The 18,538-nt window shown below is 64.5% G+C and overlaps 1 protein-coding gene across 1 annotated transcript; it reads left to right on the top strand.

Moving 5' to 3' along the window:
- Positions 1-13,748: 13,748 nt before the first annotated feature.
- On the top strand, positions 13,749-18,309 carry CBX4 (chromobox 4). The gene is made up of 5 exons (XM_086762712.1): positions 13,749-13,922; positions 14,017-14,060; positions 14,749-14,814; positions 15,505-15,571; positions 16,076-18,309. Exons 1-5 carry the CDS (start codon positions 13,854-13,856, stop codon positions 17,399-17,401), a joined length of 1,572 nt encoding a protein of 523 aa, XP_086618838.1. The 5' UTR covers positions 13,749-13,853; the 3' UTR covers positions 17,402-18,309.
- Positions 18,310-18,538: the final 229 nt, after the last annotated feature.

The raw sequence follows: 18,538 nt of genomic DNA, 5'->3' as shown, positions 1-18,538 counted from the left end.
CTTTGGAGCAGAAGCAGCACACGGGGAGCGTGCGATGGGCTCAGCTCCACGGACGGGCCAGATTGGGGGCTCTCCCTGGGCTGCCACCCCGCAGGGCGCTGCCCGGGTCGCCTGGGACCACCCTGGAGTGCCCACCCCTCTCCTTGCTGCGGCAAGGCTGACCCGGCCCTTCTCCTGCGGCTGGAAGGATGCTCCATGGCACCTGGACCTCATGGCCATCGCGGAGGCGCGGGGCCGAGCCAGAGCCCCACTGGGAGGGTGGGCGCCGCGGGGCTATCACTGAGGGTCCGCACACCCTGACCTTTCTGGTCTTGAAAAATCACTTGTCAGCACTTCGGGTAATAAAAGGACTCGGAACAAGCAAGGCTGAAATTGGTGACACGGGAAGGAGCGGCCACCCAAGACCTGGCACTCTCGGGCTGTTCCCCTGCACAGGACAGGAGGGGACGGGGGGGGGGGCCGTGGGACCCCATCACTTGGCTTCTGCCGGGCTTCACAGGCAACAAATGTGAGAGGAAGAGGCAGTGCTTCTGCCATGGCTGGCCGGGGGGAGCAAGGAGGGGAGAAGGGCGACCTGGGAGGGGATACGCCCCACAGAAAGCGGGGGGCAGAGGGTACACTGCCCCCCAGGCCCCTGCAAATGCCTGGAGCAAGCCCCAAGCTTCCCAGAGCTGGGATGGCCCCCGAGAACCCTCCGGGGACGGGGGGGTCCCCTGAAACAGGGGCAGTTTCCCTCGCGGGTGCATCGCCGCTGGCATATGGGGCAGCAGCTGATGCGGGGCCACGGAGCCGGCGTCACCGGGGTGCCTGTGCATCTAGCTCAGGGCTCGGAGAGCAGGACCGAGCAAGGGGCTGCTTGCACCGAGCCCCGGCCAAGGCCACCCGCTGCCCCTCCAGCAGCCGACTGGGAAGTCAGGCCCGATGGAAAAATAATGGGATAATCGATGGCCCATTGTTGCTGGGCTTAATTTAGTGGTTAGGCAGGGAACGAACAGTGCGAACGTACCTAAGTACAGACGCCAAGGAGAGAGATGAATCAGCCCCGTGCGCTCTGCAGCCCAGGGTGCGAGCGGGCGCAGGCAGCCGGTGCCACCCGCACCTGCCAGCCCCGGGGTGCAGCCCCCAGACCCCCTGGCAGCCTCCCTGGGGTGCAGGGCGGTGGCATTAACGGGGATTTACTTTGCTTTGCCTAATGCCAGGTCTAAAATGGCTGCAGCTGGGCTTAGTGTTACACGCCTGCACTGCCAAAAAAATGCCTTGCAAGCTGCAGCAGGAGCAGGGAAGCTACTGGGAGTGCTGGGACGGAGGCCTGAGGGCTCAGGAAGGGCACGGCTGCCACCGCAGCCCGGGAACACTGGCAGCACTGTCCTGGGACACCCTTCCAGCCATTGCCCAAACCAACCCGAAAGGCCCTGGTAAGCGCCATTTAGGGAAAGTGCCCCGCACCCGTCCCCCTCGCCGGCTGGAAGCACGTCCCAGCGCGCCGCCCCAGCTTTCCAGCCTTCACGCTTCACCCCACTGCTCGGCAGCACCCACCCCGGTCCCTGGGGAATCGCCCTTCCTTCTCACTGTTCACCATCCTCACATCCCGCCGGGCTGGCTCGCAGCCCACCCTGGCTGGCCAGTGGCACCGCGGCACATTTGGGCTTTCCTCAGAAATCAGTCGCTGCTCTGGGACGGGGCTGTTACCTGCCCACCGCTGCCGTTCGCTCTGGGCTCTGGTCAGAGTTCCAGTCCCTGCCGGTAAGGACGTCCCTGGGGTCAGCCCGAGCAAGTCCCCAGAGGGAATGAGTCCTCCTGCAACACCCCAAAAACTCCCTGCCCCCATCATTGCTCTCTGGAGCTGGCTGGTTTGACTGCATTTACCACACAACTGCTGGACCTCAGCTCACCGAACACCTCCCAGCTCTGCTCCTCAGCTGGGTCACAGAAAGGCCTACATCAGCTCGGTTCAGCCGAAACGCTTGCATGGAGATCACCATCCCCGTTCTGCCACCCCAATGCATAATGAGCTCTCACGCTCACTGCTCCTTCCCCTCTGCCTCCGCTCCTGCCCCACCATCTCCCCTTCGAGACTCCTCCAAGCCCAGTGAGCATCCCCCAGGATGGATAAGCAGCGCAGCTTCAGCCTGGATTTTGTTTCAGTGCTTTCTGCCCATGCCTGTCTCTTCTGGTCCCTCTGGTTCCTGTGTCTCAGCATCTGCAACACCTCCTGCGTTAGTCTGAGCTGCAAACACCCTCCCTGTGCCGCTGCCTCTCCGGGAAGGATGGCATCTTATCTCGGATAAGAGCAGGGCTGGCTGCCCCGCGCTGGGGAGGGCCCTTCAGACTGAGCCAGCAAGTCTCTTCCCGGGGCTGGGTGACCGGCCGGGGCACGGCTGCGGCTCTGGCTGTGCCCACGCAGGACCAGCTGGATGCGCTCGCCAGCACCGTGGGCACCCATGGGTGCTGGGGTGGGGGCCTGCCCCCCTTTCCCAGGGCCGGCAACATACAGGCTGTTCTGCAGGGCAGCAACGGGCTGTAGGGGGCTCAGAGCATCCCCTCCTCGGGGCAGCCCCACAGCCCCGGCCCCCATCCCCCAGCCCCAATTCCCGGTGGGCGGCAGCTCCCTGGGACGCCCCCAGCGCGGCGGCCCCGATGCCGCGGGCGCAGCGCCAGCGCCCTCCCCACGCTGCCTTTTATGGCCCTGCTGCAGCCGCGGCCCAAACATGGGCTGCGGGAGCGGCGGGGCCGGGAGCCTCCCGGGATGCCCCGGCCGGACCCCAGCCCGGGCGGCCGCGCTCGGGGGGGCTGGGGCTGGGGCTGGGCGGCGAGGCGCCCCGTGTCGGCAGCACCCCGCTTCCCCGGGCGTCCCCGGGCCCCCTGCAGCTCTGCATCCCTGTCCCTGCGCCCCACGCAGCCCCCACTCCTGCCCCGGACCGCCCTGCATCCCTGCCTCATGCTGCGCCCCGTGCCAGTCACTTCGCACCTCCCGTCCCTGCCAAGCCCCGCGGTCCCCACGGCCCTGCCGCGCCCCAGACCCACGCGGGACAGCTGGCAGCGGGCCGGGGCGGAGGCGCAGCCCCGGTTTTGCTCCCAGCGCTGCGGGGCAATGAGCTGCCAGGGGCAGAGCGAGGGGATGGGCGGCACCCCCTCCCGCCTGGCACCCGGGCGAGCTGGGCTCCCCGCCGGAGGAAGGGGTGTTCCCCGCCGAGCGATACGGGTGTGTCGACACCAAATGACTCGGCTGTCCCCACAGCGTCAGCCCCGAGAGCAGGCTGCTGCCTCTCGTCGCGAGGCTCCAGCAGCTCCCCACCTGTTTCACATCCAGCCAGGCCTGAGCTGAGCCCGAGCTCCACCACAGCTCATCACAGGCTGGGACACGTGTGAGACCTCGCCGGTCAGCGCTGGCTGTGCCGGGGCTCAGAAACTCAGCATGGGCTCAGCACGGACGTCGGGGCAGAAAAGGGAGCGGGAGGGGGGCAGGTGGGTGCGGCTGGGCAAGGGAGGGTCTGGGGCTGCGCCTGGGCTCTTCGCTGTCCCGTCCAGCGTGAGCCACACGAGGAGGCTGCGTTTGCTGTATTCCTGGCTGCGGGCAGTAAATCCCCGGGGACTAGGACGGTGGCTGTGCTTTTAATGACAGAGCTCCATGAATCAGCGTTGCAGGCGCCCGCACCCCCGCGATCCCGTCTGCCTGCCCGGATCATCCGCACCGGCACAGCCCCTGAAACCCAGGCTGAAGCCGCAGCCCTTCCCTCCGGCAGCACTCACCCGTGCCCTCTGTGCTCCCACACAGGGCCCAAGCTGCATTGCTTGGCTCATTTTGCATATTTTCCTGACTTTTCCTGGCTGCTGGAAGCCTGAGAGCGTCGCAGCCCCGAGAGCCTGGTGTCGGGGGTTTATCCCAGCAAGAGGCGGGGGTTTATCCCATCGTTCCCCCTGCTTGGTCACAGGGGAGCGATGCGGCCCTGACCTCAGCCTGCGCTGCCAACCTGGATGCTCACATCCTTCCAGCGTAACACTGTGCAGGGAAACCCAACAGCTGGAACTTGAAATTGTCCCGGTTGTGACCAGGAACAGAGAGCATGTTTCCAGCAAGAGCTCCTGACCTCTCCCGCAGGGCTGGCGGAGCTCCCCACTGCAGAGAGTTCCTCTCTGAAGGTCCGTGGCCAACCAAAAAACCTCTCCGCTGCCCAGCTGGGTGAGGGGCTGTGCGGAGTGAGACGGGAGGGAGCACTGTGCTCCCTTGGGTCCTCAGCACCTGGCTCCCCAGGCACCATGGGGGTGTTTTGGCACCAGCCTGGGCCGCCCCGGCACGTGGGCTGCCCTCGGATGGCACAGTGACGTGGTGCGAGCATGCGCACATGGCAATGGGAGCTGTCCCAAAGGGCAGCCCGCGTGTCCGTGGGTCAGCGGACCCTCATGCGCACCCCAGAACAAGCACAATGTACAAAATCCAGAAGAGCCCTGCGTTGGAGAAATGCACTTGGGGTGAAGTTCAACCCCCCATCCATGGCCGGGGCGCTGCCGGCTCTGGCGAGGGGCGTGCGGGGAGATGTCCAGTGCCAGGCGGCTGCGGGAGAGCCGCAGAGCTGCTGCACGTGTTTGCCCAGGAAGCGAAGCATCTCTCACGCTGCCCGAGAGACAGCTGGAGTTCCCAGAACCTGCTCAGCATCCCCAGGGGAAACCAGACAGCGAGCAGCAGCGTAAAAATAGCTGCCCAGGGCACACGCACTCGCCCGAGAGAAGGGGAAGTGAGAAGGAAGATGCTCTGCAGCTTTCCAAGGAACAGCCCCCAGCCCAGCCGCGGCCTGGCCCCGCACAAGGAGGGACCTCTCCACCCTTCGCCCTGTCCCTTCACCCACTGACCACTCTGCCGGGACGTGCCAAGGTCGCTCCTTGCCCCTTCCCGTTAAAATATCCCGGTGAATGACAAGCAAAAGGAGGAGACGCAGTGGAGAGGTTCCCCTGCCCAGGGAGACCCGTGATGGGGGTCTCGGGCTGCAGGGGTGGGATGGGAGCACCCTGCTCTCACCGCGCTGCTCTGCCACTCTCCCGTCTGTGAATTGCAAAGTCTCTCCTGCAACGCCTTCACCTGAACATCCAGAGTGAAAACGCACCCGAGGGTCGGGCACCGGCACCCACAGAGCCCAGGACAACGGCACCGCGAGACAGGAGCGCTCTGCCCGGCGGGGGTGGCGCAGGATCCCAGGAGTCCAATTTGGGTCCCTTAGCAATCGCTGGGCTGAGAATAACCAAACACAGGCAGCCCAAGGAGGGGCAGAGGCTGCAGGACCTAGTCTAACCAGTCAGCGACCAGTCTGTGTCCCCCCAGCAGCGCTCACGCAGCTCCTGCGTGGCTGCTCCCAGTCACCTACGCTCGGCCTCGTTCAACACACACGCAGCGGACCCCCAGATCATCTGCCTTTTGGTGTAAGGAATTGACACGCCGTGCAAATCACATCCAGGCCCAGGGTGGAGCTTTCTGCCTCAGGGGAGTGCCCCGCGCTGGGTGCGGGTGGGTGCTGAATCCCGCGGGTCGGCAGGGGCGGGCCCCCACGCTGCGTGATGCACGGCCGGCCGCTGCCGTGGATTGAGGCCACCGACCCTCCGGGCTTCTGCCCCACAAACACAGATGGGCTCCCACCCCCAGGCGGACGTCTCCGCTTCCTAATGGGTTTAATGGAGTTTGGCTCGGGTCGGGCTAAGCAGCTTTATAGCGGCGAGCTCTCCGGTGACAGCGTAACGCACAGAGGGCAGGCAGCATGGCCAGTAAATCTTTCCAAAACCTTGGAAAACATAAACACTTGGTGTAATCCGCTGAGAGGATGAAGTGTTTGGGCAGTTGGGTTGGTGACATCGTCTTGCGATCAGCCACGGGCTCCGGCTAAACCTGTCGAGGCGATGCTCGCCGCGCGGCGCGGGCGGAAGGAAGCCAGCCGGAGGGAAGGGCTGCTGGGGCGCCGCACGCTGCCTCGGCTCAGGTGCAGGGAGGATGGAAACTGCCTGACCACAGAGCCGCGCACACTTCCTCCCTCAGCCTGCACCCAGCAGCCCCGCGCACGCGGGCGAGGCTCCCCACCTCGCCACTCGGGTGTGAACCGGCAGCGCCCTTTCGAAACCGAGACGCCTCTGCCGAACGCTGCATTGTGCGGCCACTGGACGCCAGCGGTGCATCTGCTGGAGGGGAGAGGCACGGAGGCCACCGCCCCTCACTCCCGTGCAGCGGCATGCAGTCGAGTTCTGGCTGCCGGATCCGTCCCAGCAGCTCCCACCTTGCTCCCGAGGGAATTATGTGCCTGGAACAAGAATCCCGTAGCCAGTCATGTAAGGAGAGACACAAGAGTGCAGCCCTGAACCCGCCTGCTGCACAGCCACAACGCCGCGTGCCGGCTGCCCCATGTTTGCCACTGGCCCGGACCCTGCAGCCCTGGGGACCCTGGAAGGCCCCTGGGTGTTTCTCAGCCCCCGGAGCTGCAGAGTCCGAAGGTCCCCGTCACCGGCTGTGCAGAGGTGGTCGGCAGCTCCGCAGGGCTCAGCTCTGCCGTGCTCGGGAAGGGCTGGGCAATTTGCCACGACCACCAGCGCTCTGCCGTGTGCCGTTCCCGGACCGGGACACGTGCCGACAAGGCCCTCGCCTGCTCCTCTTCCTGCAGCTGCCCCAGCACAAACCAGTAATTATCACTTCTGTCTGTGGGCAATGACCAGTCTCATCTCCGTCCTGGGGAGGGGAGGCTGGGGCGCCAGTTTGGGCCAGTGCCACAAGGTGTTTAATGGCTCTGCCGGAGGAACTGGTCCTGGCACGGGGTGGGAGCCGCAGCCGCGGCTCATTGGTGCTGGGTGCTACACGAACGCTACCGGGTGCCCACAGGAGCAGAGCCCCTGCGTGGTGCGGAGCACCGGTGGAAGCTCTGCTGCCAGGGGCCCGCGTGGTTCTCACCGCACCCATCCTGGTACCGGACGGCTGCAGCTTTCCCCGCTTCCCTTTCTCTCCCTCCTTCCCCCATCCCATACGCCGGGAGCCCCTCTCCATGGGGCTGCCTGTCACCCTGCCTGCCCAGGTGCAGGCATGCTCTCCTCAGCTGCAATCATAGCAAATCAATCAATCAATCAATCAATCGACCTCTGTGCTTAAATAGCTTGGCAGGAGCAGCTCAGCCCCCTCTGCAGCTGGGGGGGGCCTGGCTGAGACATCCCCTCAGGAAGAGTTATTGTGTGGGTGGGAGCCGGGAGAGTTTGTGCGTGGGACGGGGTGGCCGGGCTGTGCATCTGGGCTTGCTGTGCCCCGGAAAGCCCAGCTTGAAGCCCTTTTTCCAGCAGCTTGGCCCAAACCCTGCCCAAGAGGGAGAAGCAGGACCAAGCGCCTGAAGGGTGAGTGGGGAGGGATGGGCGCGGGACCCTCGCCGCTCTGGGGGGCGGGTGTGTGGGTCAGCGAGCAGCCCGCTGTGGGGTGAGCGGGGGCCAGCGCTGGCATCCCCGTGGGCACGGGCAGACCACGCTGGCTGTGCAGCAATGTGAGGTGGAGGATCGGGTTCTGCTGGCGTGTGTTACTGCTGGGGCTCAGGTTTATCTCCCAAGGATGTTGCTGGGACTGGTTTTCCCTGTGCTTAATGTTCTCTGAGAGTTGGTGCTTTTAAAAGAAACTTCAGGCAGAGCTGCTCCGATCTTCCTGAATTAGTGAAATGTCAAGGTAACACTGCTGTGGTTTCTAACTGCAGCCCTTCCAGCAGCGCTGGGTCCCTGGAGCAGACCTGAGAAGCTCTGGCTGAAACGCTTCCCCGGAAGCTCCTGTTAAACTGTCCGGCAGCGCAGCCGCGTCGTCCGCCCTTATCCTGCCATCAGATTGCGCAGGGCAAACCCTGCGCCTGTGACTCCTCTGTGTGGCCAAAACTTTGTACGAGATAAAAATCTCAGATTGCCTTCCTAGAAAGGGATAAGGACCCCGGAGGTGTGTGCTTTGACTCACTTGGTCAGGAGCAGTTTGGTGGTTTTGCTCATTAAGGAGCGCAATCCCAGGCTTCTGTTTGCTGGGATGGTGGCGGCGTCTGCCCGGAGCCTTTTGTCCTTGCCCCTTCGGTGGGAAACGCGCTGCAGCGTCTCAGCCTGGCCCCTAAAAAAAAGGGGAATTTCTTGCTCCTCTCTTGAGTGTGTTGGAGTCACGTAGGGGAAAGTCTCTCTGGAAGCCCTGGGAAGCCGCAGAGGATAATTTCTTCCCAGTGCCTCCATGGATGGCATTTCCAAACCGCCACCCAACCTGCTCTCCATGGCGAGGTGTCCCGCAGCCTCCAACTGTGCCCGGCCCTCGGCAGCGGGCGCGGGGCAGGCGGCAGCGCAGCTCCCCTCTACCTGGGGAATGGAGGGGGAGAGGGGAGGGAAGGGAACCCCACAGCCCCCTCCAGGCCCGGGCTGGGGCCAGCCGCAGCCGCTCTGGCCTCCGGTTCGTGTGTGGGACTGAGGTGTTCCCTGCGCGGCTGTTGTTGCAGAGGAACCTTTGTTCAATGTGTTTTACTTGGGGGTTTGTGTCCAAAATTAAGTCTGACTCCAGCAGCTTCTTGTTTGATTTTGCGGAGGGGCTTGAAAGTTGAGCTGTCTGTGGCCTGCAGCGTGTTGGCACTGTTTATTTTTTGATGGAAGTTTTTTCTGATTCCAGTGGATGGAGAAGACGGGAAAAGCTTCCACAAAACGTCTCAATCCTTTCACAAGTTGGGCAGCTGAGCGGCTCCTCGCTGCTGCCACCAGCAGATCGCAGCCTCGCCGGGAGACATGCGCAGACCCGTTTCTGATGGAGAAAATCTCCTAATTACGCTCGGCAGCCAAGGAACAGCATCGGCTTAGGCGATAAGAGGGGGAAGAGAGTGCAGCCCTCCCCAGGGCTGCTGGAGGAGCCGAGGGGGATGGCAGAGAAGGTACGCGGCAGGGGGAGGCAGATGATGTGCACCAGGGAAGAGATTCCCATCTCCCTCTGCTCCCACCAGGCAAGGAGATGCTTCCCGTGTGGGAATGCTGAAACACTTCCCCAGTGCCCGCTGCCTGGTGACCCAGCAGCCTGCGTCCCTCAAGGGATGCAGGGCGGGCAGGACCCACTCCCACAGGCGGTGTCACGGGAGGAGGGTCACAACCAGTGCCCAAGGGACTTCAGTGCCTCTTCCCGCTGAATTTCTCCTGGCTTTAAGAAGATTAAAGACAGATGGTCTCCCAGGCTCCCTCGCTGGCACCCGCGCTTGAGGCTGGGGGTGAAGGCACAGCGGGGAAAGGCCCTGCGGAAGGGGGGTTATTCCCCTCTGAGTCCTCGAGGGATGGTATCCTTTGGGAATCTGCTGTTGGGTGCTGCCCCCCTGGCTGCGCTGGCTGCAGCTTGACAGAGCCGGGCTCTGGGTTGAGGGGAGCCCAGCCATGGCCCCAAAACGATCGCTCTGGGTGATGGTGCCATGTGTACCCAATGTCTTGGCCCCTCCATTGCCCACACGAGAGCAGGCTGCCCTGTGCTCGGTTAAACCGCTGTGGAAGCGTCCCGCGTGCTCCTGACAGAGCCTTGTTCGTGGGGATGTCGCACGCAGCCTCCTCTGGCTTGTGCTGACAGTAGCACCAGATGAGAATTTTACTGTTGCGGCTCCGCGTGCGCTGGCAGCAACTGCAGCGACGCACTTGTGAAGCCGTTTGAATTTCCACGATGACCCAGTTCGGGGCGGTTTTGCCTCTGGATTTTCCCACTGCGGCTGCCCGTGGGTGAGTGGTGGCAGCTCCAGACCCCGCTGCTGTGCTCAGGATTGAGGCCGCCACACTCGCCACACGCCAACAGCCCCGGCCCCGAGTGCATGACTCTTTACGGCGCTTTCCTGAGCGTCACGAAATGCTGGGCATGCCGTACGCTGGTTGTCCTCCTGCAGCAGAGCGTCTGCAAACACTCCCGTGTGCTCCATGGTCCTGCGTGTTGTACCGAGAGCTCCGCAGGGTAACGGGTTTGTTGCAAAGGGGGGTTTGGGGCTCTAAAGGCGGTTACGCTGGGGGCAGGGCACGTGTGGCTGCGGCTGCTGGAGCGAAGGTGGTGGGGATGCTCCGGGGGTTTCCAGTGGATGTGCTGGAGAAAACTGCAGCCCAGCTTCCAGCGGAGCGGACTCTGCCCTCGCCGTTTTAGAACAGCCCCGGCCAGCAGTCACTGAGCTCCTCAGCACCAGCGCCGGGTTTGAGCAGCGAGGCAAAGGGGCAGCTTGTATTTAGGAGGAGACAATAATTGCAAGTCAGATTTGCTTGTTCAATAGTCTATTGACAGATTTGCCTTGGCAACCTGGAACAGAGTTTCATTGTTTGCATCTTACCTCATGGCATCCTATTGATTGGGTGGGTGGGTTTTGGTTTTGTGGGTTTGCTTTTTCTTTTATTTTTTTTTTCCCCAGGCCTACCTACTCATCCTTTCCTTGTCCTTCTCCGGCACGCTGTTGACCTCAGCAAGGGCTATATTACAATCTGGTTTTCAGACTGGCCCCAACTTCAAACACGGTGCAGAGCTGACAAAAGCAGAAGGGCGAATCCCGGAGCCCAGCCGGCCAAGGCTGCAGGCGGCCAGGTAGGGATGAACGGGGCCCGCGCCCTCCCCCTCTGTCCAAGGACACCTCCTGCGAGAGAGTGGCAAAGTTCGTGCCTGGCCGCCCGCGAGAGCGGCCTTGAAGGAAATGCTGTAACTACGCACGAATTAACTTTCTGTTACTATTTGGCGCTTTGCCCCACGTGCTCCTGGCCTGTTTGGGCTCCAGCGGGAACGCCTGGCCCTGCCAGGGCAGAGTGGGGGAAAAGCCAAGCACCCACACCACAGCCTCGCAGTCTTTGTGCTGGAATTGGAGGGTTACAGCAGGAAAAGAATTGCTGGTTTGAATTGCTAATAATGATCCAGACTAATGAGCAACATCAGAAATGATGGCATGCGTAATCAGCGCTGCCTGATAGCAAACATGCTGCTGGCGTACGAGGCGCGGGGAACACGGAGCATCTTGTGCTTTGGAGGGGCAGAACCTGTCCCGAGCCAGGCACTGCCACAGAGCTGGCTCTGTCTCCGGGGTACTAACTCTGTAAATAATGACGAAAAGAATTAAATAATGCTGAAACCTAGACAGACATCAGCTCGGGGTAGTCAGAGGGAACATGGCCAGCAAGTATTTGAGGGGAAATTGCCTTGGTGCGCTTCCTAGCACCTGCAGGAAGCCCATCTGTCTCTGGCTGTTAGAGGTTTTGTCTTACAGCTGCACCCCGGATCCTGCCACTCAGGATCGGGCCCCTTTGGGGGCCCAGGGGCCTGGAGCCCCACACTGGCTCTGCCCCGCGCCTGGGCCGGGATGGGGCCCCGCTGCCGGAGGAGCAGTGTGCTGCCAGCCATGCTTTGCAGAGGAAGAGGAATCCGCAGTTCTGCACAGGTGTGTGGCGGGGGCATGACGCCCGCAGAATGCGGATCTGCACCTCGAACAGGCACAGCACAAAGTGCGCGGTGTCAGACAACTGCCAGCCGGGCTGTAAAAGGCAGGTTGGTGCCCATTTATTTTGGTTGGGAACCTTTTTTTTTCTTCCCCCTAATCCCTGTGATATGCCCCGACCAGTCGGGAAGGGGCAGCAGTTTCCTGCTCTCCTTATTTAGGATCCCTGATGTGGTTCAAATAAGGTGTCCCCTTTCGAATCAACAAAGGGAAAGATGTGTCGGTTCACGAACTGCCGTCTGAGCAAGGTAAGAGACAGAAAATCACCACCATTACCCTCATTACTGCAAATCATGTGCAATCAGCCCAGTAACAGAAAGCAGGCGAGCATCCTGCAGAACGGTACAGGACAGGGGCTGGTGCTGAGCTGCGGGAGCCAGGCAACGATTAAAACGCTTTTAATAGTGGTTTCCAGTGTTGCTTTCACTTTTTTTTTTTAAATACATATTATATTTTATCAATGGCCTCTCATACTGCTTCCTGAGGCAGGTTCTACAAGGATGCCAAGGATGTCTGGCCACACTTTAAAATTAGATATATATATAAAATATACACATGCAGCTGGGCACCCCTGCCTGCCCTCCCTGCCGTGCCGGGGAAAGCCGAGCCTTCCCGGCCGGGCTGGGCGTGCTCGGCAGCTGTACCCGGATCGGGGGAAATCGCACCAAATCCTGCTCGTCCCCGGGCATTTAGTTGCATCGCGAGCACTAGCGGTTTGTGCTCGGCTTGTCTCCTCTGGCAACAGGAGAAGCTGGAAATGTCAAAGGGGAGGGTTAACAAACTCTGCTGGCATAAATTTCAATGAATGTATGTTTCTTAGGAAAACCGCTAAGTTAAAAAAAAATTTAAAAAATTAAATCTTCCTGTCTGTGCTTTCTTTCGGCTGCTGCTCACAATGGATAATAATTCTTACATTAAGCCCCTTCGGCCCTCCAGGGAAATCAAAATTGTAATATCAGTTTGCTTTTTATTGGCTCGGCTCTGCCATCGCGGCGGCTCCGTCTTTGTTCCGGTCTCGGGCGCGGTGACATTCGGCGGGACCGGCCCCGGGGGGCGCGGGGAGCGTCCTGGGGGTCCGGCCACCCCACCCCCGGCCAAGGAGCCGCTCCGAGCCCCGGTATTGCTCGGGCTCGGCCCCACCGCTCCCGCACCCCCTCCCCAAAGTTGCCGGCGGCCCCGGGCACGGAGGGTCCTGGCCTCCCGGGGAGCGGCCGCCCCGTCCGTGGGCCCGGGGAGGTGGATGGTGGGGGGGCCGCGGCGCCAGGACCCCCGCACGCCCCGGCCCTCGGGAGGCCTCGCTGCGCACCGGGCGCGGTGGCTCCGATCCTGCCCGGGCCGGGGTTCCCCTCCGCGGCGGGGACTGGGGGGCACAGCCCGGCACCCGCAGGGACCGAGCTCGGCCAGCCCCGGGACCCCTGGGAGGGTCAGGGAGAAGCACGCGTGTCCGAGGTCCCGCGGCGGCGGGGAAGGCCCGGTGGTGCCCGCCCCCACGGAAGGTGCCCGGCTCGGCGCGGCCGCGGTGGCCCCGCTCCACCTGCCCGGGGGAAGGTCGCTTTTCGTTCCGGCACCGCCGCGTTTCCTGGGGCAGAACGCGGAAGGGCTGCGGAAAGTCGCCCACTGCTAACACAGGGACCGGCGCGGACACGCGTGGGCCTCTGCCATCCGCTCAAACGCGAAGCGAGGGCGCGGAGCCGCCCGCCCCGGGCTCTCCCCGGTCCCCGCCGCCGTTTACAGCTTCCGGCACCGGGCGAGAGAAGCTCGCTGCCACCTGCCCCGGGCCCCGGGCTCACTCCCCGGGCGCTCCGGCCATTTTGCAATACGGGTGGGCGGCGGGGGTCCCCGCCGCTGCGTGCCCCCGGGCCGCAGGGACCCGCCGAGCAGCGGGGCGAGGGCCCCCCCGTGCCCCCTCCCCCGCGCCCGCCGCGGGCCCGGCCCCACGCGAGGAGGCGGTGGCGGCGGGCCGGGCCGTGCGGGGGGTGGCACCTCCGACCCCGTGAGCCCAGGGCAGCGCAGCCCCCCCGAGGGCTCGCCCTCCGCCCCGACCCCCTCCCGTCGCCTGACCCCCTTCCCCGGGCGGCGCACCTGCCCCGCGGGCTCTGCCGCCCCCCGCCGGCCGTGGGGGCCCGTGCTGAGTCACGCGTGGGGCCGAGGGGGGGGCGGGCTGCTCGCGCCCCCCGCCTCGCTGCCCCCCGCCCCCTCCCCGGCAGGTCTGCGCCAATCCCCCGGCCCCGCCGTTGACGGGCAGCCGGGCCCGGGAGGCGCCGCCTCCCTGACGTCTCGCTCCGGGATTTGCACGGGTGGCGGTGCCGCGGCCGCCGCCGCTCAGTGTCTGCGGGGTCGGCGGCGGGAGCTGCTGGAGCCCCAGCCCGGCCCGGCCGCAGCGGCGGAGCCCCGGCCCCTCCCGGGCGCAGCATGGAGCTGCCGGCGGTGGGGGAACACGTCTTCGCGGTGGAGAGCATCGAGAAGAAGCGGATCCGAAAGGTGCGGGGGGCGGCGGGCGGGCGGGCGGGCGGGGGGCGGCCGGGCGGGCGGCGGGTCCAGCTGATGCCGTGTCTTTGCCTCCCGCGCTCCGCAGGGCAGAGTCGAGTACCTGGTGAAATGGAGGGGGTGGTCGCCCAAGTGAGTACCGAGCGGGGACGGGGCCGGGGGCCGGGGACGGGGCGGCCCGGGATGGGCCCCGGTCGGGGCGGGCGGGCGGCGGCGGGGCCCGGCGGCAGCGGGAGCCGAGCAGGCGGCGGCTGATGTGCACCAGAAAATGGCTCCTTCCCCCCTTCCCTCCTCGGGAGCCGGGCTCCATATTGCAGAACCGAGCGGGGAAAGGAGGAGGAGGAGGAGGCGGGGGGGCCGTGGAGGAGGAGGAGGGGTGGGGGGGAAATAACCGCAAAAATCACCCGCGCCGCCCCGCAGCCCCCGAGAGCCGCCCGCGGAGGCGGAGGTACCGGCCGCTGCGGAGTATTCGGGGTTCGCATGACAGCGGGGGGGGGGGGTGCGGGGAGCACGGGAAGGGGGGGCCGCGCCGCTGTTCCGGACTGGGCGGCCCGGTCCCTCCCCCGCGCCGCGGCCGCTTTCCCGGGTTCGGGAGAGGGGGTTTGGCAGATCCCATCGCGGCATGCCTAGAATTCCTCCGGAATAATCACCGCGAGGGATAAACAGGGCCGTCCCCGTGCTCCCCCCCACCCCAGCCCATCCCCCTCCCCCGGACCCCCGCCCCGGGCGGGCCCGGTGCTGCGGGGCACCCCCGCCCGGGAGCACGGCCCGTTCGCGGCGGGGCCCGCGGCTGACGGCCGCTCTGCTCCCCTCCCGCAAGATACAACACGTGGGAGCCGGAGGAGAACATCCTGGACCCCCGCCTGCTCATCGCCTTCCAGAACAGGTGAGCGGGGGGCGCGGGGGGGGGCGGCGGGCGCCCCGCGCCCCTCTCGCCAATTGCAGATGCGTCACGGGGCCGGGGGCCGCGGCGTGGGGCGGGACGGGCCCGGGCCCGGGCCCGGGCTGGGGGGCGCGGCCCCGGCGGGGCGGGCGGTGCGGGGCCGTCGGGCGACGCCTCCGGTTCAAGGTCCCCACGCCGCGCCCCCCCCACGCCGCGCTCTCCCCCCCCCGCCCCACGCCGCGCCTTGCGCTCCTGCCTGCCCGGGGATTCGATGCCTGCGAGTGGAGGAGGCGGCGCTGCTGCTGCTGCGCTTGGACGGGCTTTTGCTTTTTTTTTTTTTTTTCTACCCTTTTTTTTTTTTTTTCCGTGCATTTATTTCCTGTAGTATTTTGGCGCAAACTGTAAACTTCAGCCCCTCGCTGCAGCAAGGGGAGGTGGGAGCGGGGAAGTGGCCTCGCCAGGCGCCCGCTGCCTCAGCGGGTCAGCCGTGCTCCCGTCCCATTGCCTCCTGCGGGACCCCCGGCCTGCGGCTACACACCTGCGGGCCCCCACTTCCCCCCTCGCGCCAGCTCGCTGCACCCGTGTAGGGTCGTCGGCACCACAGGAGCACCCACACGTGGGGCGCAGGCGGGGGGCACACCAAGGGTCCGCGTGCCAGCGCTCGGGCTTCGCCGTGACTCTGTGTTCCCGCAGGGAGCGGCAGGAGCAGCTGATGGGATACCGCAAGCGGGGGCCCAAGCCGAAGCCACTGGTCGTGCAGGTGAGTGCGCGGTGAAGCCAGCCCCGTGCCTCCCGGCAGCCTGTTTGCGGCGCGGCCGCGTCCCCAGGGAGCCGCTTTCAGCAGGTTTCATCATGCTGAGGAGCCATGTGCGCAGCCCGGGCGCTTCGCGGTGCCCCAGGGACCCCCAGGCCCCAGCACTGAGCTCATCGGGCGGTCCCAGCCCCTCCGGGCCGGCCCGCTGCGCCCACGGCCGGGCGGCATTAGCAGGCTGCTCGCGGGCTCGGCCGCGGCGGTCCTGTTTGGCCCCCGTTCCCAGACAGCTGATTGAAGGGTGCTTTTCTTCTTTTCATTGCTTCATTAATCTGGAGCAATGCACGCCCTGTAAGCGGGAGCGGGCTGGGGCCGCCGGCTCGAGGACGCGGCATCCCGTAAGGAGAGCCGCCGGAGGGGCGGGGGTTTTGCCGGAGCCTTCGGCACCTGCCGGAGCACCGGCACCTGCTTCTCGTACCCTGGCTGACCTCAGCCCCTGGTTTTGTGTTGCAGCTTCCCTCCTTCGCCCGCCGCTCCAACATCCTGACGGGGCTGCAGGACCCTGCCGTGGACAACAGGCCGAAGCTGGACCTCGGCTCCTCCGGCAAGAGCCAGCCGCACCAGTACGAGCTCAACAGCAAGAAGCACCACCAGTACCAGCCCAACGGGAAGGAGAGCAGCGTGAAGCACCAGTCCCACAGCAAGGGCAAGTATTACTACCAGCTGAACAGCAAGAAGCACCACCACTACCAGCCGGACCCCAAGATGTATGAGCCCCACTACCAGCCCAGCAGCAAGGAGCCGCAGGGCCAGGCCTGCTTGGACAGTACCAAGAGCCCCCTGGTCGCCCACCCAGACAAGTGGGCTCATGGCACGGCCAAAAACCTGCTGGGGCCGGTCAAGAACCTCGCTGCGGAGAGCAAGAACGGGGCAGAGAAGAACCTGTCCAGTGGTACCGGCCCTCCGCCCCGGGACAGGGTGACCAGCAATGGCCTCGGGGGCAAGATGAAGATCGTCAAGAACAAGAACAAGAACGGGCGCATTGTGATCGTCATGAGCAAGTACATGGAGAACGGGATGCAGGCGGTGAAGATCAAGTCCGGGGAGCCGCCCCGGAAGCGGGCTGCGGAGGAGAGGACTCCTAAGAAGGGTGGGGAGGAACAGCTGGAGGCTTGGAGGAAGCCGGGGGAGGAGAGGGTGGCGGGCAGCAACGCCCTGAGCAAAGCAGAGGGCGAGGGCCGGCAGCCCCCCGCGGAGCTGGAGGAAGGTCCCCGAAAGACTCCCCTGGCCAAGGAGCCGCCCCTTCCTCCGGCGGAGCAGCCCCTGCAGCTCACCACCAAGCCGGACCTCGTGCCCTGGTCCCTGGGTCCCGTCTGCGAGCACAGCCCTTCCTCCATGGGACTGAACCTCTCCAGCCCTGGCTCGCGGAAGCGCTGCCTGTCAGAGCCGCATGCGGAGCGGGAGCCGGGCAAGAAGCGCCTGACCTCCCGCAGCATCAGCGCCCCCACCTGCCTCAGCCCCCCGGCCCCGGAGCGGCCGGAGCCGCCCGCCCAGCCGGAGGTCATCCTGCTGGATTCGGACCTGGACGAGCCCATAGACTTGCGCTGCGTGAAACCGCGGGCGGAGGGCGAGCTGGCCCTGGCGCAGGTGAAGCCGGAGGTGCCTCCGACGCCGTCCGAGACGCCGACCGCCGAGCCTTCGCAGCCCCGGGAGGCCGTGGAGGAGGAGGAGGAGGCTGAGTCCCTGCAGGAATTCAAGCCCTTCTTTGGGAATATAATTATCACGGACGTGACCGCGAACTGCCTGACCGTGACCTTCAAGGAGTACGTGACGGTGTGAGGTGGGACGGCGGCTGCTCCCCGTGGGAGCTGCCTGCCCGTCCTGGGGCCGCCGGCCCCACAGCCTCCCTCTAAGGTACTGGTGCCCCTTCCCCGGAGCCCGCGTGCCCCCTGCCCGCGCCGCGGCGGCCCAGCCTGCCCTCTCCGCCGAGGGGACGCCGGGACGGGGCCGGGCACGGCGGCTGCCCCTGCCACGCGGGGTGTCCCGCGCCACTGCCCTTGCCCCGCGATGGGGCCTGCCCTGGACCTGCGGGTGCGGGGAGAGGCGAGGACGGGACCCGCCAGTTACTCAGAGTTATAGTATTATATTTTAACAGTGCTAACTTGTCAAGTGATTCTTGCTCCCGTTTGTACGTGGTGTTCTTGAAATGTATTGTTTGAGCTGAAAGCTGGTCGCCCTCCGGCCACGCTAATATATTTATTTGTAGGTATTTATATAATGAAATATAAAGCCTAGATTTATGGAGTCCCTAGATCACCTTATAAACTATATGAAACGACTATTTTCTGTTCTCCTTTTTAACCATTCAGCATTTGTTAGTCTCGTCCCCTTGCCCTCCTTACGGCCCGCAGGACCATCCCCGGTATATATTTTTTGATACTGTACACATGTGGTGTTTCTATGTGCAAAAAAAAAAATCGTTATCTAAAGCTAAACAAGCTATTATAGAAATTGCTGCTATTAGAAATGTCTAAACTATAAGCTTCCAATTATTAATTGCTTGAATGTAAATATTAAATGGAGATGTTCAAAGTGCATTTGGTGTTCTGCAGCTAGCGTAGATCGGATTGCAAAGCCCGGCTGCTGGGAGGTGGAGCGCGAGCCCTTCCTGGTCCCAGGGCTGCGTCACGGGGGCAGAAATGTATCCCGCGATCGTCGCAAAGGACTATAAACCGTTACCAAAACTACCGGGGTCGGAGTGCCTTTGTTACTGCGCACGGACGGCATCCCTGCCGCGCAGGCTGTGGCTGGGGACCCCGGCACAGGCGCTTGCAGGTTACGGCCGGCTCCCAGACACGGCGTGCTGAATGCAGTTCTGGCGTTCCCCCAAAAGCGCAGACGAGAGCGTGCCGCCTGCGGCGCGTGAGGGCACCCCGGCTTCTGGTGTGGGCGCACGAGGCCCTGGGAGCCGGTGCT

Source organism: Chlamydotis macqueenii, chromosome 18, assembly GCF_036417535.1.
Source record: "Chlamydotis macqueenii isolate bChlMac1 chromosome 18, bChlMac1.mat, whole genome shotgun sequence".
Taxonomy (NCBI): Eukaryota; Metazoa; Chordata; class Aves; order Otidiformes; family Otididae; genus Chlamydotis; species Chlamydotis macqueenii.
Note: the sequence above shows the minus strand (reverse complement) of the source record. Positions and strands in the feature narration are given on the sequence as shown.

Coding starts and splice junctions, on each gene's coding strand:
- CBX4 (XM_086762712.1), top strand. CDS start 13,854: ATGGAGCTGCCGGCGGTGGGGGAACACGTCTTCGCGGTGGAGAGCATC. Junction 14,061..14,748: donor TGGAGGGGGTGGTCGCCCAA/GTGAGTACCGAG, acceptor CCCTCCCGCAAG/ATACAACACGTGGGAGCCGG. Junction 14,815..15,504: donor CTCATCGCCTTCCAGAACAG/GTGAGCGGGGGG, acceptor GTGTTCCCGCAG/GGAGCGGCAGGAGCAGCTGA.